This window comes from Corythoichthys intestinalis, chromosome 9 (genome assembly GCF_030265065.1).
Source record: "Corythoichthys intestinalis isolate RoL2023-P3 chromosome 9, ASM3026506v1, whole genome shotgun sequence".
NCBI lineage: Eukaryota > Metazoa > Chordata > Actinopteri > Syngnathiformes > Syngnathidae > Corythoichthys > Corythoichthys intestinalis.
In genome coordinates, this window is record NC_080403.1 from 24,207,084 (window position 1) to 24,232,424 (window position 25,341).

A 25,341-nucleotide genomic window follows, 5' to 3' on the forward strand; every position below is an offset into this window, starting at 1 on the left:
ACAGTGTCCAGGTACGCTGTCAATGTAAAGGGGAAACGTCCGCGGAGGAGTGCTGTTTCAATAGAGCGTGGTTAATCAGTGGGGGTTAAGCAAGATCTAACTCTGAGACGTATGTCGCCATGGCAACATTCCCCGGTTTCAACATATCCACCTTTCGTAGTCCCGGTTAGCCGGGAAGTTAGGCTGCACGTGATGAAGTTACTCTCGAAATTACCCTGATAAGCCAGAAAACCGGCTTCGTAGTAAAGGCCACTGGTGTTGAATTCTGCTATACAAATAAAATTGCCCTGCCTTACTGATATCTTTAATAGAAGAGGAACAGTTCAACTTTTGACAAGATTTTAAGGTTAAAGGTTCTTGCATCTGAGCATTGTGAGTTTGACCTGTGAATTCACACCAGTACCAAGCAGCAAACAACTACACAGTCATGTCATGTGGCCAAGAAATAGAATGCAAGTAACTGTGTTGATCTCAGTTGCTGTCGACATTTTGGCTGTAAACGCGGCAAGATAAATGAATAGTTCAGTCATTTTCCTGGTATGTTCTACACATTCTGTATGCGGTTGTTTTTTTAATAAACACCCCCAGAGAACTAACAAGTGATCTTGAGTTTAGAACTCCACACCAAAAGCCCCCTTACCCAGAAACCAGATTGTAGAGCAGACCGCCTCCAGAGCTAATATTCGGTCTGCCGTCTTTGGATGCATAATTGGTAGTCTAGTAATTCTTTGACTTTGATCGTGAAGCTGTTGGCTTTATGGGACCTCCGCACAAGTGCAAGAATTATAAGTTACAGTTATATAGTCAAACAGACGGCAGCACAGCGACTTAGTGGTTAGAGTGCATACTTCATTTTGCTGATATTTTGAGTTCGAATCTTGTCTTAGATCTTCCTTTCAGTTTGCACATTCTCCTGACCTCTATAGCTGTAGGATTATGGGAACTGTTTGTTTGGCTGCAGCTATGGTGTAATTGTATCAAATTGTTCTTGGCATTACCAGTCACCTTCTCTCACTTAAAGGTGTTAATGACAGGATATGCTCATAATTGTTTATGTGTCGTGCTTAAGTAGGAACTTAAATTAATGACCCTCAAAAACATACTAACGTTCCCTGAGAATAGATTCAGCAGTGCACCAGCTGGCTAATAAAGTGACTGAGGTGTGCAAAGGTCAAAGCCCAGAGGTTACAACCTGCTTAGGGGTGAGGACCTTACAAATAGAATGCAGCCTAAACTTTCTCCTGTGTGATTTATATTTAGAAATAAGACACATTTTTGTTCCTGTACTGCAGAAAATTCATCTTTTTAATATCAACGTCATCCAGAAAGCAAACTGTTTGTATACAAGACATGACATCGTAAAATGTCTTCTCTTCCAAATGGTTTGGTGGTTGAGGTGTCATGTTTTGCACTGACAAGAGCAACTTTGCAATACTTGGTGCAAGTGATATTTCCATGAATTATTGTGGTCCAGCGCAAACCGCCCCAAAAATATGTGCGCTTTTGAACCAACCTGTCGAGGCAAAATGCGGCGGTATTTTCAAGTAAGCCTCGGGGTGCGATCAGATAGCTTTTTATGTCGTATTCTACATGAAGTGGCATTTTAGTAACTTTTGAGTCGGAAAAAAATTGTGCAGTACCGTTTACTGTATGTATGATTTGTGTGTTTTTCTCCACATAACACCTGTTGCAGTGCATTGAGGTCACAACAAAGCAAAAAAAAAAGCTGCATGAAAATCTTTCTATGAACCCTGCAGGAAGGAAAGGGGGGAGGGAAGCAAAGTTGAGAAGAAAGTTATTTTTTGAGAGGGGGCTTCAGTGGCAGCACGTGGGGAAAGGAGTGGTCTGGGACTGATGGAGGGGGGGACCAGGGAGACAGAATGGGAGGGAAAGTGGGCTCAAGTTTCAGCCTCACTGGGGGTAAGGGGCTGGACTCATATTTGGGAATATACGAAGATTCAATGAATGCAACTGGGACATAAAACTACTGCTTGTGGCCCTCAAAGCGGTCGGTGCTGAGCTGGTACCTGCAGGTCCGAGTCCTGCCCGCTGGATTTCCCCCTCCTCCCCTGGTCGCCGCTTGGCAAGGGTGACTCTCGAATGGTGTTGAAATTACTGGAGATCACACGCACTTGAGAGACTCCATTCGGGCAAGAGGTTTTTCTTCCTCCAGGGCCACTGCGTGTCTAATATTTAGACATGGTCAGCTTCCTGGATTCAAGGACTTTACTGCTACTTGCAGCCGCACATGTGTGCCTATTAGCCGTTGTCAGATGTCAGGACAACAACCGTAAGTGGCTTTTACTTTTCCTGTGAGGCTGATTGGTTAATCTTTTTGCAAAGTAGGGTGATTATACGCACGAGTTGGAAATACTTTGCGGACTCTGGAGCGCAGGTGTGTGTCTGACTGTTAGGTGTGTGGACCTTCTGGCTAATAAGAAAGGTTCTTGTCAGTGTCTATTGCTTTCCATAAGGAATAAAATTCATTTTTTGTTAGAATGTGAGTTAAAGTAATATTTGATGAATAACTTGAACAAAACTTGAGCCAAGATCTTTAAGTTAATTTTTACTTTTCCTGGGTGCCTTTATTACTTTCCTTCAGCCTCTCCCTACTATCAGAAGATGAACACCTGTGGGCGCTTTATGAGCATTGCCACTAGATACACTTGTAGAGGTAGCAGAGGATTTTACAGTTTAAAAAATCCTTCTCCAAGTTCCAACAGAGCCCCAAACTTTTTTTTTTTTCTTTTTTAAACTTAATGCACAGTTGCCCCTATAAGCTGAAACCTGCAATGTAAATCAACTCATGCAGTTAATATCTAGGAAATAGTTTATTTGCCCGAATTAAGTAGTTAATCTCATAATATTCATTTTCTCCATACGGTATATTTTAAACGTTTTTTTTTTAAACAACCAACAACTGGGCTAAGGTTTCAAACAGAAGTTTCGTAGCAACAATAACAAAAAATAAAATACTCAAGAAAAAAATGCAATATTACTTGTTGCACAAGTGCGAGTAGATAAAACGTTTACTTAAATTGTGTCAAGTTTTGAGGGAAAATACATTTTTTAGAAACGTCTGGAGCTCTTCCATAAGACACAACATTAAAGTGTAGTAGTCAGTAGTCAGTGTAGTAGTCCCAAGTGTTCAACAAGATATTAATCATCCTAATTCATTCACTGCCATTGACAGCGATAGACGTCGAATCTATTTGAACTGCGAGAGGCAACGAATGATCGCCGCCAACCCTTCCAGTTCAAATGCATTGGACGTCTGTCGTTGTCAATGGCAGCCATTAAGTAATATTTAATATTGCCATATACATACATAATATATTAAAAATATTCACCAATTTTCACTATATATTATATTTAAACTTTAATTTTTAAAGCATATGAATAATACCCGAGAATTACAATTTTTTTTTTTTTTTTTTTTTTTTTTTTTTAATGCAAATTTACGATTTTGCGACACGCGAGTAGATGACAAGTTTACTTATATTGTTTCAAATTTTAAGGCCAGAATGCCTCCATTTGGGGACAATAACAAGGTCTGACCACCATAAATTAACATTAAAGTACAGTAATGTACTAGCCCTAAACGTTCAACATGTATATGTTTCTAATCCTGAACTCATTAACTGCCAGTGACAGAAATACACGTCCAATCCATTGGAACTGGAAGGGTTGGCAGCGGTAATTCACTGTAAGACTGTCACAGTTCCAGTGGAATGGACGTCTATTGCCGTCAATGGCAGCCATTAAATAATATTTCATATTGTAAATCATGTCAATATTATTCACTGTTTAATCACTATTACAGTACATTAATATTAGAAAAGCTCACATAAATAATACTTAAATCCTGTAATATTTGGACGTTATATTCAGTCATTCTTGTACATACCACTAGAGTGAAGCAGTGTAGCATACTTTGAGTATCACTGGTAGCCAAAAAAATAAATGAAAGGTGGTCAGGCTGAAGGGCCTTTGGTGAAGTTTTCACATTCCATTACCGTCAGAGGGCATCCAGGCGAATCTGAGCTTGCCTACTCTTTTCAAGTTCACCTCTAAATAATATACATGAAAAATTTCAATGGTAGCCACTCCATTGGTGATCAAGTAAAATGCCCTTTTTGTCCCTGTGAAGTCAAATTATTACCCACAGGAGATTTAAGAGTGAAGGATCGGCTCCAGGAATAATGTTCCATAAGCAAGTTTTCCATCTGCTTTAAAGATTACCGGTAGCCATAAAATGTGACAGTCGCTCTGCGTGCAAGCAAGAGATGATTGGAAAAAATATAAGACTAGGGCTTTTGTTATCGTCTAGACTGAGAGCAAATTAATGGTGTATTTACATCTAAAAATGGGTGGGGAAAGAGGGCAAAAATAAAAGCCAGTCAGTTCTCAGGTTACCCTCACCAAAATGTAGGCCCCTGTTATAATGCACCCCATTCTTTTCTCACTGTTAACCAGGGTGAGAAAGCTTTTGGCTGGAGAGTTCTAGGAGAGTCATCTGAGGAGGCTTTGGTCACTTTTTGACCCTTTTAGTAAGTAAAAAAAAAACGAAACCCCCTCAAAAAAATAGTGTCCTGGAGTGCAATAAGCTAACCAGACAGCATAAGATGGAAAACAGCTCTTCAAGATGCACCTGGGAACACTTTATGCTTTTCATTCCCCACCTCCTCTCTTCTGGATGTTGCCAACACCAGAGAGAGGCGACTTATTTGCATCGTCAGAATGTCTTTTAAGATTGAAACGATCAAAATGCCAAAAAGGGTAGTGATGTGAGACAGCAACCCCCACCCCTCCACAACCCGGCACCCAGGTGGGCTTGCATGCTGTGTTTATGGAAGGCAAAAACGTAGTGAATTGCCCGCTCTGTCCGCGCCCACCAGAAAGGCCTCATTCATTCATTGCATACATGGGGGAGCTTTTGGTGACCTCCACCTGAGCATTTTTCCGAAAGGTAAACACGACTACTGTACTTGAAGGGCAGGGGTCTTTTTTTTTTTTTTTTTTTTTTTTTTTTTTAATGCATCCTTCCCCATATGCGAGTGGGAAATTTTATGACCTTGCTACAAAGGACTAATAACATTGTGAGGAGGTCTATTTTTAATGTACAGTAGCAGCATTTAGAGGCTTCAGAGTAGCGTGCCAAGTTAGCGTCTGAATGCCAAGTCTGTCTCTCCTGTTCGATAAATGTAAACCAGCCCTGTACAAATTTTTGCACATGGTCTCCAGCGCTTGTGATTTCCTGCGAGACTCAATCCTGCAATATTATACCATCACCCAGTGGTCATGTCATAGGTTGACTGTAAATGGGGTTATAGCGTTCCAGTTTGTAATTTGGTACGAATTTAACCAATGTGATTCATGACTAACATCGAGTTTGTTTATTTTACCAAAGACAATTTCATTTTTTCATTTTTAGTAAAATTCCACATTCGTATCTACTCACTTTTTTATTTTATTAGTCAGCGGGGGGCCATTTTTTTTCAGCCATCGACATTTATGAGCAAATGACTAAGCAACAATCACCCAATGCATTTCAAGCTTTTGTCGGTTACATTCTTTTAGGTGGCTTTTTAAACACACTTAGCCTCAGGTTGTTTTTCTTTTAAGAATTGCATAGCAGGCCGAAGCGCTTGTGTGCCTTTTATGGGCCACAGGCCTTAGTTTGCCCACCACTTCTCTAGGTTATGAAGATCTCTTGGGAATGGTGCCAAATATAAGGAAAACTATTGGAATGTCTTTCAGTCTTTTGCCACTTACTTGTTTCATTTTACAACAGAATAAATCCACTTTTTAAGGACAAAATTGGACAGGATGTGAGTCATTTTGGGTTTATGTCATGCTTCATTCAAAAGTTTCGAACAGAGAATAATGCCAAAAATTGAGGCATGTATGCACAAAACTGTCTCTTATAAAAGTGATTATGCTTGATTTTGCTATGTTAAGTTTTTTTGTATTGGTGAACTGCATTACACTGAGAAGTATATTAGCATAATACTAAGCCTCTCATTCTGTGCTAAATGTCAAGCATCATGGTAGCATCACAATGCTTATAATGTGTGTTTGTGAAGCAATAATTGGTAAGTATAAGCTGTTAGTCGAATTTTTCTCCGTACTGCTGTTCACATACAGGTGCATCTTGAGTAATTTGAACAGGGGTACTCAAACATGGGCCTACAAATTAATTCGCAAAAAAAAAAAAAAAAAAAAATCTCATGTTGTATCATTAAAAATTAATTCCTACTTATCTGGAACAGAGTATAAAACAAAGTAAACAAATTAGAGTACTCCTCCTTAGGTTATCTTTGAGTCAAATGAAATATTAGTTATTACAGTGATTATTTGATAAATCTGAAATCTCTGGGAAAATAAAGACAGGGTGGGGGCGTGTTTATAGAAAAAGCAGATAGTGACGGGAAAAAGAAAAACCTTTGAGACCAAAAGACAAAGGATATACATATATGGAGAGTCCTTTTTTCTTAATATTTTTTTGTAAAATTACATAATTCCCTTATCAAACTTTAACATGAAATGTCATATTGTGATTTTTTTGAAAAATGATAACTTTATCATTTTAAGGTCATGATCATATAATGTGACAAAATCATCGTAACCCTTTCAATTCAAGAGGATTTTTTTTCTTAAAAATTACAACTATGTGTGTAAATATACAATTTCATGACAATACAATATCAATTTTTTGGACAACGTTGCAATATATGCTGATATTACCAGGTCAGACACGATATGATTCGATTTGATTTCATCTGATCTTTGATCTTCCTTTGATCGATTTAATACAATATTATGTACACCGTTAATACAGACCATAGGACATGGTTCCAGTAATCCATGTACTTTGTTGACATGTCTTCAGCAAACTGTTTGCGGGCTTTCTTGTGTACAGTCTTCAGAAGAGGCTTCCTCCTGGGGTGTCAGCCAAGCACACCAATTTGATGTAGAGTGCGGCGTATGGTCTGAGCACTAGCAGGCTGACCCCCCACCTCTTCAATTGCTGCAGCAATGCTGACAGCACTCCTGTAACGAGTCACATGATATTTTGGAGGGAAAATGACAAGCAGTACTCAATTTGGACATTTAGGGATGTACGTAGTTTATATGGGGTGTAGTGTACTCACTTTTGTTGCCAGGGGTTTCGATATTAATGGCTACATTTTGAGTTACTTTGAGGGGAAAATAAATTAACTCTATCATATAAGCAGCACACACATTTTATTGTGTCAAAGTGTTATGTTGTCGGTGTTGTCCCATGAAAAGATATACTTAAATATCTGCAGAAATGTGAGGGGTGTATTCACTTTTGTGATACACTGTATATATATATATATATATATATATATATATATATTTATTTATATATATATATATATATATATATGTGTGTATATATATATATATATATATATATATATATATATATATGTGTGTGTGTATATATATATATATATTCTTTTTTTTTTTTTAATTGAAAAAAAAATCCGCACGAAGATTGAAGCGCGAAGTAGCGAGGGATCACTGTATTGTAGAAAACTTTGTTTCAAAAGTTCCACAACTGAAATTAATATATAGAGTATACTGTATTAGCCCGAATATAAGACAGTGTTTTTTGCATTGAAATGAGACTAAAAAAGTTGGGGTCGTCTTATATTCGCGGTCTAGACATTATACCCATTCACGACGCTAGATGGCGCCAGATATCATTGAAGCGATGTTCTGTCATGACAGATCTCAGCTACTCTCAAGTTTAACCAGTTTGCATTATTTTATTGCAATGTTTTTCCTTATTCAGATTTGTTTTAAGACTACAGTTACAGTTAGACCTCACTTTGATGGTTAATGCAGTTATTGCAATTTTGTTATTTTATCACAATAGATTGGTTTATTTACATTCAAAAACCAGAAGCCATTCATTTACGAATGTGATTGCACTTTAGTTTACATATTTAAATGTTCAGATAAGGCAAAATAACATGCTTTTTCCTCTCACATGTATTGTTATAATAATTTGTTTCAGATGTACTGTAATTATTTTCTGTATAAAAATTAATTTGGTGTTCAAAAAATCTTTTTCAAACTTGAGTCTTGAAAAAGAGGGGGTCGTCTTATAATCAGGGCCGTCTTATATTCGGGCCAGTATGGTATATTCACTGCACAGATTGTAAGAAACTAGGCTAACTCTATATCAAATTACGATCAAAATATTTATAATTCAGAAATAAGGGAGGAATTGGCCTTCTTTAAATTACCCGCTGCCATTGATGGGGATGGATGTCCACTCTGTTCTAACTGGGAGGGCTAGCAGCGAATGATAGTGGAACCCCTTCCAGTTAAAATAGTTTGGATGTCCATCGCTGTCAATGGCAGAGAAATAGTTAATTAAAAAGTACCTTATTATTTGAACTACAGCAACAAATTAACTTTTCTACTTTACTAAGATGCACCTGTATCTGTTAAATCTATGTAATGTGCACATCTTGTTACATAATCTCACCCACCATCCCCTCCACACATTCTGGCCGACCCAGAGGAGGATGCATCTACCTGCTTGCAGGATGGACAACGCTATAGTGACAAGGACGTGTGGAAGCCCGAGCCGTGTCGCATCTGCGTGTGCGACACCGGGACCGTCCTGTGCGACGAAATAGTCTGCGACGAGCTCAGAGACTGCCCCAAGCCCGAAATCCCATTCGGAGAGTGTTGCCCCATCTGCGCCGCTGACCCATCAACGCCCATTGGTTGTAATTTATTTATCTTAGTTCTAATCATAAATAAATTACCCAACTCTTGCAGGATCATGTTGTTTACTTTGAGGGAATGGAGAAAATGCCATATTTTCTGTTTGAGCCTTCAAAGTAAAGACATGATTTGAAAGTAAAGCAGATTTCACTCTTATGCTTTCCTTTAAGTTTTTCCCCCTCAAGCGCACCTTGGCCCCACCTTGCCGTAATAGACTTTTCCTAGCACGGTGTTAAAATAGAACATGTGGGAGCTATTAAATGAAATACTTCAAGTCAAGGAGAAGCAGCTTCACATTTTTCCTCCATATCCCTCAATCTTTCTGTACTTTGTGTGATGTGGGGAGAAAACTGTGGCAGCCCCTCTATTTAATGTTCATGAATGAGTTTTATATTTTAGGAAAAACAACTTCCTGGGGAAGCATGAGTGAAATCAAGTGCCTGCCTGCTGATTGAATCAGAAGCTTTTATTGTTTCAGCTCATGTGCTTGTTAACTATGCAGCACATACTCTAATGGCAGTAATACTACAGGTGCAGCCATAGCTATCAGCGCTGTTAAATTGCATAGTTTCTTGCTGGATTTCTACATTTTTCAGTACAATTTTTAAGGTTAACATTAGGAAATCTATTTTTTCAATTTTCACTGTCCAATGAAATGTACATCTTTTCCATCCCCCCATCCATCTATTCAAATTCACAACTAGAGATGCACTTAGAAAGAGTAGCTGCTGCCTAAGCAGCCAGATTCAAAGCAGCACCATCATATTTGGTAGCATGGGTGGTACAGTTGTACCTCTATTTACGAACATCTCTACATACAGAATTTTCAGGTTAAGACACGCCTCAACGGGAGAAAAATTGCTTCTTGTTACGATAGAAATTTCAAGACACGAAAGGCAAAAATACAGTATGGTTTACCGTAACGTAGTATGTAACATACTTATAGCTGCTTTGTGAGGAAGCACCATAAAAAATGAACTATTTGATATAGAGCACTGCCCACAACATGACTCGAAAGCACGGATTTTAACTTCTCTCCCAGTTTTTATTTGGCACCGATTGACCACGGAAAACCGGAGATATGATCCTTTTAAAAATTTAATTATGAAGGACTCTTTTTCTCTCGTCGGAATTCAATGATTTGTGTTTTATTTCTTTGGCTTAATGTGGTTATGCAATGGGTTATTGTACAGTATCATTATAACAACAGTTCACATAGATTAGTTTGTGCTAAGAAAAAAAAATACCATTGTTTAAAACAAAAAAATCAACAAAAATATAAGCAGTTACTCAGAATGTTACTCATTATGTGAGTATTCTTTTCACCAAATACTTTTTTACTTGTACTTGAGTACATTTTTTGGATGACTGCTTTTTCTTGAGTAATGATATTTTGAAGTAACGCTACTCTTACTTGATTAAAATTTTTTGGCTACTCTACCCACCTCTGTAATTTGCGCTCATGTTCCTACAGCTTTACATGAGTGTATTAACTTTTATTCTTTATTCTTGTTTTTTTACATTATGCACATATCTGATTTTATGTTTATTGTGCAATAATCTAATTGTAACTTGTATTTGGTACATGTTTTTATGCATTTTTATGCATTATAAAAGATTTATTTTTGAATTTTGGGGGAGCTTGGAATGGATTAGGGCATTTACATGGAAAATGCGTCTCTACTTACAGAATTTTCAGGTTACTTACCCTGCAAATTTGAGTAAAATAGGTCAATGTGTATTCAAGTTATTGCAAAATTTAATCACATTTCCATTTCATATTAAAAAAAAAAAAAGTTTGATACTAATCCTTTTAACCTTGTGTTATCTTGAACATGAACAGACAGACATATGGAAACCAATACGCAACCTCTGCCTTCTGTACGTTTCACTGACTGCTGGAGATAATTATAGTCAACTTAAATATGCAAAGCCCACTTATAAAGGCTAAATGCTGGATTTAAAAAACCACTACAATAACGTGCCAAAGCTTTTAATTCCATACAAAAAACATATTCTCAATTAAATCTATTTCTGTTATTTTAATTCCCTTATACTTTGATCCTTTTCACTGGACAGTGGAAATGCTTTTTTACCTTACTTTATGTCATCAAGTGTTTCAACTTTGCTTTCAATCTAGAACTTTATGTCATCAAGTGTTTCAACGTTGCTTTCAATCTAGAACAATGCGTTAATACATATTGCATATTTACATATATGTGAGGTGCCTCAAAAAATGTACTCACTCTTTGACTGCCCAGTATTTTATGTTCATCAGTGGTTCTAAAACGTTTAGCACCAAGTGCCACCCAAAAAACTTACAAGTACCACCATGATATCATAATTCATAATTAACTCATTGACGAAAGTGGGAGAGCTGGACGTACTGTAAATTGTTGTCAATGGCAGTGGATGAGTTCATATTTTTCCGCTACAACATTATGCACAATGTGCATACTAACATTGTGCTTTAATTGAATATTGTATTTCTTAAATTGATCTGCAGATAGAAAGACTTGTAGTTCTTAAAAGATAAACGTTATTATGAGTTAAAATAATTTGTTATTGAAACCCAGGTTGGTGTTTTCGTTTTAATACAATTTGTAAAATTAGTTTAACTAGAAGGTCACCATTGTTGTTGACGTCGCAGAGCAGTGACGTCAAATGGTTACGCTGCCGGGCTTCCAGAGTATGACCCTAGCGACATAAACATGTCGTCTGCTCAACCTTTTCTATTCAAACCTGAGAAGAACATTAATGAGCATGACAGCACTGTTGATATTTCACAAAACGAGCAGCAAAAGCAAAATGAACAGGAAAGACGGGATGGGTTGTGACGAGAGTATGGTAAAAAAAAAAAAAAACGGTGTTCTGCCAAAATGTGCTACACCGGCGAAATGTCCTACAAGAGGCAAATTTGACACCGAAAGATTACCGTGCGCTTTCAGCTTATTTTGTTTAGATGACTACAGACAGAACATACTAAAGATGCCTTAAGAAAATACTCATTTATGGCAATGAAAAGGTAATAAAACACTCAATAAAAACACAAATAGTAAGTACTCACCGCTTATAACCGATGAGCGCATTTGTTGGTGGACGTCTCGCTGCGTAGAAGTAATTGTAGTAACCCGGTAGTATTCGTCACGTGACAGTGACAATCTACGTCATCACCTTGAGCGTCCATAAAATATGGCGCCCTCCGTAGGACAAAACATGTACTAAAAATTATAGATTTTTAAATCAATGGCAATATTATATGTGTTTCTAATAACATATTTTCGTAAAAGACAACAATTGTGGCTTATTAGAGTCTACAAGTCTTTAAGTCCGAGGTTCCCTTTAAGAAGGGCTTGTACAGGCACTGATTTAAAATCTATTGAATAAACTTTTTAAGAAGATTTGTAGAACAAACAAACGTAGTTAACAGTTTAATATGATATACACACCGTACTTTAAATATAAGGTATATAAAGTGTCAGTCACGATAATATTAGCACATATTGAACATTTAATTCATTCACGAGTGATAGTCGTATCAAATTTGACTTTTTAAATGGCCAGTGACTATTTTTGGTAATTAAAAAAAAGCCCCATAAAGACCTGGTGTCCACATACATGGGCATCCCATTGGGTCATGTAGGCAACAATATTAACATTAGCTATGCATGCCCTCAATTACTAAAAATTGGATATTAGACTCAAGTGCTGTCAATGTTTGTGAATGAGTTCAATAAATGCCCAATGATAAATGTCATGAAATTACTCTCATTTGACTCGTATATACAGTAAGTCAATACTGTAGTTTAAAGCAGGCCAGTCAGAGTGAGTACATATTTTGGGGTGACCCTGTATTAAACCATGCTTTCTACCATTGCCTGTTGTCATACGGTTGGTATGAAGCATCTGCTTTTTCTGCTTTTAATGCTCTTGAGCTCAAGATGGAGAGTCAGCAATATCCAAATGGGTCATTAGGGGTAGCAAAATATCACATTTTTGCAGGTTTCTCTTTAGAGTAGGATGATTTAAATTGGGAATGGAACAGGTTATCAACATGTTGAGAGAGAAATTTGAGATGTCGTTTTTGCATCATTTCATAAAATGTATGCTAACTCTTTCTCTCGTCTCTACTGTTACGCCACAGGAACACCTGGATCTAAGGTGAGCTTTATGTGTACATGTGCGTGTGTTTGTGTACTAAAAGTCCTGTCTTCAATTTCAAACCAGCTCCTATAAGGATTTAGCTGTTGTGGGGGCAGTTTTTTTTTTCCATGAAATGCTGTGCCAAGTGAAACTATACGAAATGTTCATTTCTTTATCTTACTTGGCAGATAATACAAAGAAGAATTTATTGTACAATAACTTGAGTGTAGTCATATCTGGGTTTGTCCATCCACGACTGGGCACAGGGCAACATTTATGATCATGTTATATGCCTTTTATGATGATTTTCTAAGATATTTAACGATAGGGAAAAAAAGAATGTTTCACGTCATCACTCATTTTGTCATTGACTTCACTGTAAAGTAATTCTAGGTAGATGCCCAGCTTGATGTAATATTTGATTTTTATAGTAAACGCCATGTGTTAATGTGTTTAAATTGCAAGGGCAAAAAGGCCTGTAATTGATGTGTGGCATTTATCTATTAAACTAGAAGATGTGTTAATCAAACAAGGAGTCTACTAGCACAACGCTAATATGCAATATACAGTGTGCAAATAAGTATATAGTCAACCACCAATTGTGCATTCTCCTACTTGAAAAGATTAGAGAGGCCTGTAACTGTCAACATGGGGAAGCCTCAACCATGAGAGACAGAATGTGGAAAAAAAAAAACCTGAAAATCCCATTGTTTGATTTACAAAGAATTTATCTCCGAATTAGAGTGGAAAATAAGTATTTGGTCACCTACAAACAAGCAAGATTTCTAGCTGTCAAAGAGGTCTAACTTCTTCTAACGAGGCCTAACGAGGCTCCCCTCGTTACCTGTATTAATGGCACCTGTTAAAACTCATTATCGGTTATAAAAGACACCTGTCCACAACTCAGTCAGCCACATTCCGAACTCCACTATGGCCAAGAACAAAGAGCTGTCGAAGGACACCAGAGACAAAATTGTAGACCTGCACCAGGCTGGGAAGACTGAATCTGCAATAGATAAAACCCTTAGTGTAAAGAGATCAACTGTGGAAGCAATTATTAGAAAATGAAAGACATACAAACCACTGATAATCTCCCTCGATCTGGGGCTCCATGCAAGATGTCACCCCGTGGCGTCAAAATGATAACAAGAACAGTGAGTTAAGTCCTAGAACCACACGGGGGGACCTAGTGAATGACCTACAGAGAGCTAGGACCACAGTAACAAAGGCTACTATCAGTAACACAATGCGCCGCCAGGGACTCAAATCCTGCACTGCCAGACGTATCCACCTGCTGAAGAAAGTACATGTCCAGGTCAGTCTGCGGTTCGTTAGAGAGCATTTGGATGATCCAGAAGAGGACTGGGAGAATGTGTTATGGGCAGATGAAACCAAAATAGAAGTTTTTGGTAGAAACCCAGGTTCTCGTGTTTGGAGGAGAAAGAATACCAAATTGCATCCGAAGAACACCATACCCACTGTGAAGCATGGGGGTGGAAACATCATTCTTTGGGGCTGTTTTTCTGCAAAGGGACCAGGGCGACTGATCTGTGTAAAGGAAAGAATGAATAGGGCCATGTATCGAGAGACTTTGAGTGAAAATCTCTTTCCATCAGCAAGGGCATTGAAGATGAGACGTGGCTGGGTCTTTCAGCATGACAATGATCCCAAACACACAGCCAGGGCAACAAAGGAGTGGCTTGGTAAGAAGCATTTCAAGGTCCCGGAGTGGCCTAGCCAGTCTCCAGATCTCAACACCATAGAAAATCTGTGGAGGGAGTTGAAAGTCCTTGTTGCCCAAGGACAGCCCCAAAACATCACTGCTCTAGAGGAGATCTTCATGGAAGAATGGGCCAAAATTCTAGCAACAGTGTGTGAAAAGCTTGTGAAGAGTTACAGAAAACGTTTGGCCCGCGTTATTGCCAACAAAGGGTACATAACAAAGTATTGAGATGAACTTTTAATGTTGACCAAATACTTATTTCCCACCATGATTTTCAAATAACTTCTTCAAAAATCAAAAAATTTGATCCCCCCCCCCCCCCCCCCCCCACATTCTGTCTCTCATGGTTGAGGTTTACCCATGTTGACAATTACAGGCCTCTCTAATATTTTCAAGTGGGAGAACTTGCACAATTAGTGGTTGACTAAATACTTATTTGCCCCACTGTATGTGTTAATCTTGTTCTTGGGATTTAGATATATATATATAATTTTTTGTTCTCTGGGGGGGGTTTCTCACACAGGGCCAGAAAGGGGAACCCGGAGATATTACTGATGTAAGTCACCACCACACAATAGTCAGCCAACAAGTATCAGATCAGATTGTAAAGTATATGTTGTCAGTGGACTAGAAAGGCCCGATTGTTTCCCTAAAAGGCCCGTGTAAACTGGGGCCACATGTAAATGCTTTGCCCTTTTGAGCGTGCATTAGTTTGCAGTAGCAAATAAAAACGGAATTGTTTATCCTATCTTTGGTTTAAATGCTTTCCCCCCTTCGAGGTTTGCCCTTAACAAGTCTGCTGTGATGAATGATTGGGGAGGCATGGTCCCCTCTCTTTCTAAAAAAGAAAACATCAAAAACCTGGAAAGCTTTTAAAGCTCTGCTAAGGAAAATTGAAAGATTCATTTGTGCCCTGCTCTTAGACTTTTAGTCATGAACAACAAGCCTGTTATTGTATGAATGTAAACGCGTATTCACACGTGTGTTATTCTTCGGGGGTCATTTGAAGGCCCGAGGCAAATACAGTCATGGGCTAATGATTTTAAAAATTAAAAGTTTGTTATTAACTGCAAAGTGTGAATTTGAGTAAGTTATTCTATTTCCTGCGATAGATATATATCTGTAAATTCCTTTGTGTCTTTGATATTTCTTATTGCGTAGTATAGATATATTCTTTTCTATACAATTTCATAAAGTTTTCTTCTTAACCAATCCAAACCATACAGAGCTAATTGATGTCTTTCTCTTATTCCCATTTTTCCCAACACAGGTTATAGGACCAAGAGGACCAGCTGGCCCAATGGTCTTTTCCCATCCTTACTTTTTTCATTGATTCAGTGCACATGACTCAAGTAATCCTCAGATCCAACATAACTTACACACTCAGGGCCCACCAGGTGAGCAGGGACATCGAGGACCAAGAGGAGAAAAGGGAGAGAGGGTCAGTGTGCTTAATTTCGCTGATATTTTGTAATCGACTCAATAGGTCCCTTTTACTGTATGTGGCATGGTCTTACAAAGATGTGCAGGTGGCTTTCCACAAACTGTAGTTCCCTCTGCATTTTAACCAGTGCAACGATATGTGTTTTACAATGAGTTTGTTTCATTTTATGTACAGTGATCCATCATTTTTAGCATTTAATGGGGACCAGAATCCGCCGCGTTAAGCGAAGAAGCACAAAATAGCCCCCCCCCCCCCCCCCCCAAATTTAAAAAAAAAAAACTTTTATATATCAGGCATGAAAATCCCTCACCTTTCGGCGAAATTCGGCGTTTTAAAGTCAAAAAGGCTGACCTACGGGAATTGGGGGGGGGGGCGGACTTGAAAGACTTGAAAATAAATTGGTGTATGAGACAGCCACAAACCCGGCGGTCGTACTCCTGTGCGCAAGTTATTTTTTAGTGCGAGAGTGGAAGAGAGATAGTTCGTTGCTTCTTGCCTTTCAGTTGTCCAGCACTAGGTTCAAGTCGTGTTAATTGAAAAATGTCCCGAATTTGTTGCTAAATCCCGTGTGCGTCTACAATAAGTGAGTACACGAACCCTTTTGCACTGTTTAGCCTTTGTTGTCGTTGTTTTTGAGATGTTATTAGTTAGCGGCGAGCGCTATGCTAATTACCGACTTCGTTAACATGTATTTCCATGTCAAGTTGTGCGTTGTGTGGTGGTGTACCAAAGTTATTCAAGATGCTGAACGTGTAAAACCTGGTGTAAAACCTGGATTAAGTACAGCGGTAACACTACAAACCTGCAAAATAGTTCAGAAATCTGTGAAAACAAAGTATATTGGTTAAAAGTCGTTTTATTTCTGAAGACACTTCCAGAAAATGTGGAATTCATTTAACCAGTGTAAATTTTATTTTATTGTTGAAATTGGTTAATGTTTTTGCCCTGTCTTGTTCAAAAAACAAAAAACAAAAAAAAAAAGCAGTTTAAGAGCAGCTTTTTGTTGTATGGGCATGTTTCCATCGTTCCTGTTGAATCATTAGGATATTTTAAATGAAGAATGGACATGAATTTTGGCTACTTTATTAATTAGTTATGTATGATGCATCGATAATCGTGATAATCGTGATCACCATCAATACCGTCATCATCGTTCAATAATCAAATCATAGCACCCTGACTCGTAATCGAATCCAATCGTGGGGTGCCTCAGATGGCCAAACACTGTGTGGTGCCTCCTGCAGATCACTGAAACACAGTGTGGGTTGTACAGTGTACTGGAACATATTTCCTCCACATCCTTTTCACCTTTTTAACCCCTGACCCATTTTCATGCCTGATATATACTGTATGTATTTATAAATGTTTTTTAGGCACTTTAAATGTATTAATTATGATGAGTTTCAAAATGTTACTGTCCCACCGAATTATTTTTAAACAAGAATAAAGTAGGAAAACGCTTGGCTTTATTAAATGCTTCATTGAGTGAGTCCACTCAAATCCGGTCAAGCTGCTCACTTACACACAATGAGTTGCCAGAGCAACGATGACTGATGCATGCGGCGCTTAGAAGTTTCACTTCCAGGCATCTCTGGCAAGATCAAACCTTAACGTCTGTCAATCATCGTTAACGGATGATCCCGGATTGTGAAAGCTCATCTGTATTTATTTATTTATTGGGGGGAAAAAATCAGCAAAGTTTGAAGCGCGAAGTAGCAAGGGATCACTGTACATGATTTTATGTCCACTCCGTCAATAGTGAAATATCAGCTATATCAAATAACAGATTTTAGGAATTCAAAGTACATTTTGTTAACAATACATTCATCTAAATAACTGATTCATGTTGCTCAGGAAAGAAAAAAACAGATCATTTTATGGATGCAAACATTGGGCAAAAATGTGCATCCACACTTAATGTACATTGCTGTTTGCAAATACATTGTCTGTTTGCAATCACAGTATATGGTCTAAAATGAGGAAGTCTAATAAATACCTTATAATGTTATTGATTTGCCACTTCTTCTTAAGCTGTAGTTGGTGTTTCAGTGACAACAATCTACAATATTACTGAAAGTTATCAGTGATTATCTACGGCCGTGGTATCTTGAGTTGTCCTGGGACCAAAGGGTTAGCGGTCTGATTCCCGGCTACGACTGCCCACTAATGAAGTGCTCTTGGGCAAGACACTGAACCCTAATCTGCCCCCAATGGGTTGGCAGTGCCTTGTATGGCAACAGCACCATTGCTCTGTGAATGTTTGTGTGGAAGGATAAATTTGTGCTAATGTAAAGCGCTTTGGGCATACTAGCATGCTAACCATGTAGATAAATGCGCTATATAAGTACAGTACTCTCCATTTACCACCTGCTTTGTGCTTTGAACAGAAGCATTGCACAGTCGAATGAAGTTTTGATTGACACTGTAAATGGTAAATGGAGAGTACTTATATAGTGGATTTATCTACATGTTTACCATGCCCAAAGCGCTTTACATTAGCACACATTTACCCTTTCACGTACACATTCAGACCCCAATGGTGCTGCTGCCATGCAAGGCGCTGCCATTGTCACTCACTGTGACTACGATGCATTTTAAATGTACTTATGGAAGAAAGCGATTTTTTAAAAATACAGTTAAAGTGTCCCATTCATCAATTTTAATGAAGTTTTAATATTCTTTGCTGTCCTTTTATTGGATTTGCAACATGAAATACCAACAATATACGATTCTTAATGTATTTTTTTTTTCTGCCTTACAGTTGTGACAGTCTGATTTTTTATTATACGGCATGTAAATATATTAAACCTTGTTCTGATTGAATTAAATAGCTTCACTCCCAATTAAATGAACCTAAACAGAGCACAAAACTCATTATGGCCCATTTTATGCTTAAAATACAAAAACATATATATATATTTTTTATTTTATTTATTTATTTATTTTTTAAGTACTAATCATTATGTGTAGTCAATAAATGTTGTTTGAATGTACACAATAGTTATTTTTTCTTCCTATTGATTCCAGGGAACACCAGGTCCACGTGGCAGAGATGGCGAGCCTGGCACCCCAGGAAACCCTGGACCCCCTGGACCACCAGGCCCTAATGGACCCCCTGGCCTTGGTGGAGTAAGTGTCAGCTCAAAGACAGAATTCAGCAAAAATATAAATTGAAAGCTATCATTATTTTTGAAATACAAAAAAGTAGGGTATTGATTGACGAGACAAGGGAAGTATGTACCGTACCTTATTTTTCAAAGGGGCGGGGGGTCTAATTGCTAAAAAACAAGTAGACTTTTTGTGAAGGAGCCACGGAGCCCCTATAATAATAATGAAAACCTCAGGACACAAGGCAGTTAATCAGAATTAAAAATTTTGAGCGAGACCATTCACACAGCTGTAATGTGCGCATGCTTTGAATGGGGAAAAAAAGTGTGACCTGGTGGATAAATACAGTGATTATACATCCAAATTTAAATTTTAACATATAGGGTTGTATTAATTTTTTTTAACTATAGAGAATGAAATATTGTGTTTAGTTTGTGAACGTCGACTTCTGCAGCACTGAACTCATGGTATGAGCTCTAACCAATGATGTGTTTTGTTTTTCAGAACTTTGCTGCTCAGATGGCAGGCGGCTTCGACGAGAAGGCCGGTGGTGGCGCTCAAATGGGTGTGATGCAAGGACCTATGGTGAGCCAGAAACTTCCCCTTTTTCTTTCATTGTGCAAATGCTCATCCAAATGATAAAAAAAGAAAAGAAAATTACAAAATCTGGATGCGGTACCAAATTTTTACCCTGGAATGGATACGTAATCCTCAGGAAGGGGTTCAAAAATGATCAGGAAGGAGAATAAAGCAGTAGGTTTTGGATTGAAGAATCTTATTCTACCTGGAAAGTTCTGGAAGATGGAATAAAGAGGTCAGGATTTGACCAGCCCCTTTACCTTGGCTGTCATTCAGCCTGTAAAAGTGACATTTAATCAAAAAACACACTCGCTGGACCCCGTTTCATACCACACTTTGGAACAACACGACCACTGAGACCCTCTTAAACACACATATACTACTGTATACGCAGAGGTTGTGATCCTACAGAGCTCCATTGATAATCCTCAAGCCACAGTGGTGAAAGCTTCCCGCTCCCACTGAAAGGTGACTTTCATTTACTTCTGAGGACCACTGTGCTACATTTATTTGATTTTTTTTGGATTATTTCAAAACAGAGCCAAGATGCTGAAAGGCACATTTATGTAAAAATATGTTTAAAACTCCAAACATTTGACAAACTTCCATCTATTTTCTATAGTCTTAAAAACAGTTAGAGAAGTGGAAGTTCTAGCTACACATTTATCTCATTGGCTGCCACTGATGGCAATGGATGTCCAATCCATTTGAACAGGGAGGGTTGACAGTGAATGTGAATTCGCTGCCAACTCTCCTAGTTTAAAAGGAATCCATTAAATGGATTTGATCCATTTAAACTAGGAGAGTTGGCAGCGAATTCACATTCACTGTTAACCCTCCCTGTTCAAATGGATTGGACGTTTATTAATGAAAAACTAAGTTCACACTGTAGGGAAACAGTCCATGGTACTCAAAGAGTTATAAATCTTGTCAACGCTTAATGTCTTTTCACCAAAGTGAGTGTTTGGCTCATCACCTTCACAGAATGTGATTTTTTCATGTTAAGCGTTTTAAGTGGTCAGGGTGTGTGTGTGTGTGGGGGGGGGGGTGACATTGAGACTGAACGGAACAGAAATGAGTCAGAGGAATCTCACCTGCTGCTGCTCAGTGGAGCCGGAAGACCCACGTTCGCCTTGATTTTAACTTTGCGTCTCGCCTGAAAGAAGTCATGCAGAGTTCAAACATGTCGCTGAACTGTCAACTATGAATGACACTGTGGAATTCTAAATGATTTTTTAACATGCAGTAGTGTAGCTTGAGGCCTGAGAAAGACAGTGTTTTATGGCCATAATTGGGTTTCAAATACTAACGCTGCCAAAGGTGGCAAAGAAACTGTATTTAAGTAGAGGTACAGAAACTTGTTTAAAATACATACATACATACATACATACATACATACATACATACATACATATATATATATATATATATATATATATATATATATATATATATATATATATATATATATATATATATATATATATATATATGGCAGAAAACACTCAGGTGACTTAAAGTTCCGCTCTGAGACCCCCAATTTAGCCAACTTTCAAAATTGTCCAATATGCATGCGTGATACATCATTGGAAAGCTTAAAATCTCAATTTTTTTGAATTTTTTGAAATTTTGAACTGGAGGGCATTAAAAAAAAAAAAAAAAAGTTTTTTAAACAGCAAAACCCTATCTGGAGGTGAGAGCACGCGAGAACAGAATTACAGACGCTGTGACTTTAACGAGAGATTATCGGGTACTTACCTTGTTTCGATCCAAAAACTCCATCTAGCATGTATCACTGAGTGTCAGGACACAGCTGTGAATGGCCACAGCTGGATTTTTGGGGGATTTTATGGGTGAAACATGGTAATATAACAAGGGTCGCAATGCAGAAATCGCAGACATCAAAGAGTGGTCGAGATTTTCTTTTTCATATATTCACCCTTTTAAATGTTTTTTTTTTTTTTTTTACTTTTTTTGTCTGGATAAATTATTTATCTAACATATGGGAGAAAATGCGATAGTAACAAAAAATATACAATTAAGCGATAGTTATGAGGTAGATATCCGTGACTTTTTTACAGATGCCATTTTTTTCATTGTGATATTATTTGTTTAAAAGTTTAAAATATGTGAGTGAATAATTTTTTAAAGTCGTTTTTTTTTTTTTAAACGAAATATGAGACATCAATGAATGATTCTAAGTTAAAAACGACAGACATTTTGAATGATAAATATAATTAATTACCTTTGTTTTGTGGCTGGGTTGAAACAAAAGCGGTTGCGCGACGTCTGTAAACGGGTGTTTTCAGGGTAAAACGGACAAATTAAAAATAGTTCGGGGGCTTAATGTGCCATGAATCTGTTATGGCAGCATATAGACATATTGTTCTAGCAAACACAACAGTTGTTTTAGCTTAAAATACAGCAGTTTATTTTAAAGAGGGGTTCAAGAGCAGAAACTGCTTTTTCAGTCTTGTCTGTGTTTTCCGCCATATAATATATATATATATATATATATATATATATATATATATATATATATATATATATATATATATATATATATATATATATATATATATATATATATATATATATATATATATATATATATACTGGTGGGGGAAAAAACTGGAATTACTGGTATAACTCCTGTAATTTTAAATGCTGTAATGTAGGAACAAACTCTCATATTGAATTGCGCTGATATAGAAATAGTCCTCCATTTCAGTTTAACTCATTATTTTGATTGAGAGTTGATGAGAGCATGCTTTCACAGAACCGCACACCATGTTTGAGTGCAGACAACAACAGATTAAAAATAAATAAATAAAGATCATACCTTCCCAGAATTTTCAGTCCAGTACAAGACACAACACATTTGGGGAATGTCTTTCTTTGCCGAATATTTTGCAGTTGTGGTATGAAAATGTGTATATCTGTTTCTGAAAAAATAAGGAGTAGAAAGTGCAGATGTCCCTTTTCAAATGTCGCGAGCGAAAGTAAAATTCACCAACAAAAGCAAGAGTGTGCTATCACGAGCTAAAGGCTGTCCTTTACTGGCTAAATCGTAGGCTATAGGCTACAGGCTCCAATAAGTCAATGTGCTGTGCGCACATGACCTCGACTGTTAAATTCTTAACCTATTGAAGGCTTCCTTCTAATAGCTAACTCCTAACACAACTGATTAATCAGCCCTGATAAAAAAAAAAAAAGATCAAAAATCGTGTTCTGAGGATCGATAGATACTGACCAATGTTACATAGCTACCAGGTTTCAGTACAATCGGTTCACAAATTACACAGGAGTAGAACATCAAAGTTGTGTCCACAAGAACAATAACTATTTGAGTGGCTACTTGACAGGCCTTCAGCCTGTAAAAACTAGGTAGCTAAAAATGTTCTTAAAGGCATAGAAAACACCTTGATCATGTGCATCCCAACAAAAAGACTTTTGTTCAATATGAGGTGAAATGACACCAAATTTCATTTTGTTGTCTATGAGTTACAGTGGAGATAAATTAAAAACAGTATTTCCCAGAAGTAGGCGAAGTAACCATTATCAGTGATTTTTATGTTTTTATGTTGTTATTTTAGACATTTACAATGTGTCTCAGATTGTCCCGCCTACTCGTCATAGCTTGGCTACCCACTGTAGTATACGCGGCTATTAGAGAAGAGAAGAGAAACAAGCTATACTGCACACAGGAAGCTTCTTATGAGTCTCAGACAGAGAAAAAAGAAAGATAACAACATATTGAACCGGTAAAGAAATTATAAAGAGTGTGTGCGTATTAGCTACTTGTGCTATATGAACGTCGTGTGACAGACATCATGTTCACTATACAATGGCTCAGCTTGTAAGCAGTGTCATTTTCGTGTTTAAACAATATTTTCTCCATCATCAGATGTCTAAAAAATGGACGATTTGGGTACTTTAAATGCTTTACATGAAAGTCATTTATAACAGATGTTGTCTACAGTATTGCTTTAAGGGTTTACACTGTTAAAATTGTAGCCACATTCCACTAATCACAGCTTCAGCAAAACTACCAAAGCCCAGTGTATCAAGTCAGAGTGCCTATGAGTGAGCTGCAAATAATTCACACCTCGTCATGCTGACAGTTTAAACCAATATGACTAAAGCCCTTTTCACACACACCGAAATACCGGGGAAATCGCAGGATTTACACAGAGTTTACGCGGACATTTCACGGGTCGCGTCTAAGTATAATGTCCGGGACTTTCCCGGGAAGCGGTGTGCGAGAAAGCAGGTGTTAAAGTCCTGGGTCACAGCTCGATGGCTGATGACGTGAATATCATGGCGGGCCGATCGTCACTTCCTCTCTCTTCGCAGTAAGACAAAAAGCGGTAAACAAACATCGCAATTATCAACATAGCAAGCTGAAATAGCTAAATTAAACTGAAAACATAACAAAATTAAATTGCTACGAGATCGTAGAGCCGAGGAAGAGAGTCCATCGTCCATCTTTGGAAATGTGTGGTTTATTTTGTTGCCGATGTTAGGGTCCGCTACTGCGGAAACAAGGTTGTACTTCAAAGCCGAAAACAACGAAGAGATGCGTTCAAGGGTTTATTAAATACAAACAAAAATACACACGATCGCGAAAAAGGGGGAATAACACAATGGGTCTGTGACAGTCAGTGTTGTAAATCTTACTTTAAAAAAGTAAATAATTACAGTTACAAATTACTTCTCCTAAAAAGTAATTGAGTTTGTAACTCAGCTGAATGTAAGAGTAATCAGTTACTTAGCAACGTAATTGGTTGTGCTTTTCATGTTTTTTTCCATTCCAAAAAAAAACAAAAACAAAAAAAACATACATAGCACTATGTGAAGTTCACAGGGATTTTGGGACAGTCACCCTATCCCAATTCCAAGATCTTTTACTCTTTACTTTACTCTTACTCTACTAGACACAGGGGTATTGTGGATATTGCGATAACTAGATAGTAACCTTTGCTATTTTTGGAAGTCATTTATTGTTGTGAATCAACCGTTAAAATTGCTCCCGTTATTGCATTAGTTCCCTTCTGTCTACTTCCTACACGTGAAAGTTTTAAAACTGTTTCATCATATAAAGATAGAGTCAAGTCAAGATTTTGCAGATTTAGGAGTATTTTAGATAAAAAGTTACTTAGGTTTGCTAGGAAGGTTCTCTACACCAGAGCCTTTCTGCGAATTCTGCTGCTATGCTTTCTGCGAATTCTGCTGCTATAGGATGGCGGCTGTTTACTAATGCTGACAAGTGTATCATTTTGCATCTAGTTCTCTATAAATTTTCTATCGCAGCCAAGTCTGTCATTTCACCTCTAGTTCAAATACATGTGGTATGTAGCGTACCATCATGTGGGCGTACTTTGTAGGCTGTCGGCTACAGTCAGGTATTATTGAAGCCACCTAGCCTAGTATCGCGTTTTCAACGGCGTCACAACTCCCTCTTTCCCTCGCAGACTTTTCTCGCATCATTCAACCAATGTAGTAATGCAAAGTAACGTACGCCTTTAATCCTCAATAACAGAAATGGCGTTGCAAAGATGAGAAAAGTAAT

The 25,341-nt window shown here is 37.7% G+C and overlaps 1 protein-coding gene across 2 annotated transcripts in view; it reads left to right on the forward strand.

Annotated features, from left to right (window-relative positions):
- The first annotated feature begins 1,962 nt into the window (after positions 1-1,962).
- col2a1b (collagen, type II, alpha 1b) overlaps positions 1,963-25,341 on the forward strand; it is a 113,277-nt gene continuing 89,898 nt past the window's right edge. Inside the window, exons 1-8 of one of the 2 annotated variants that reach the window (XM_057846087.1) lie at positions 1,963-2,290; positions 8,562-8,771; positions 12,917-12,933; positions 15,162-15,194; positions 15,909-15,941; positions 16,026-16,079; positions 19,110-19,211; positions 19,695-19,775. In XM_057846087.1, coding sequence (XP_057702070.1) covers positions 2,200-2,290; positions 8,562-8,771; positions 12,917-12,933; positions 15,162-15,194; positions 15,909-15,941; positions 16,026-16,079; positions 19,110-19,211; positions 19,695-19,775 — 621 coding nt within the window. In that variant the 5' untranslated portion in view covers positions 1,963-2,199. The remainder of the gene's footprint in view (positions 2,291-8,561; positions 8,772-12,916; positions 12,934-15,161; positions 15,195-15,908; positions 15,942-16,025; positions 16,080-19,109; positions 19,212-19,694; positions 19,776-25,341) is intronic. The other variant, XM_057846088.1, reaches the window with a different exon arrangement.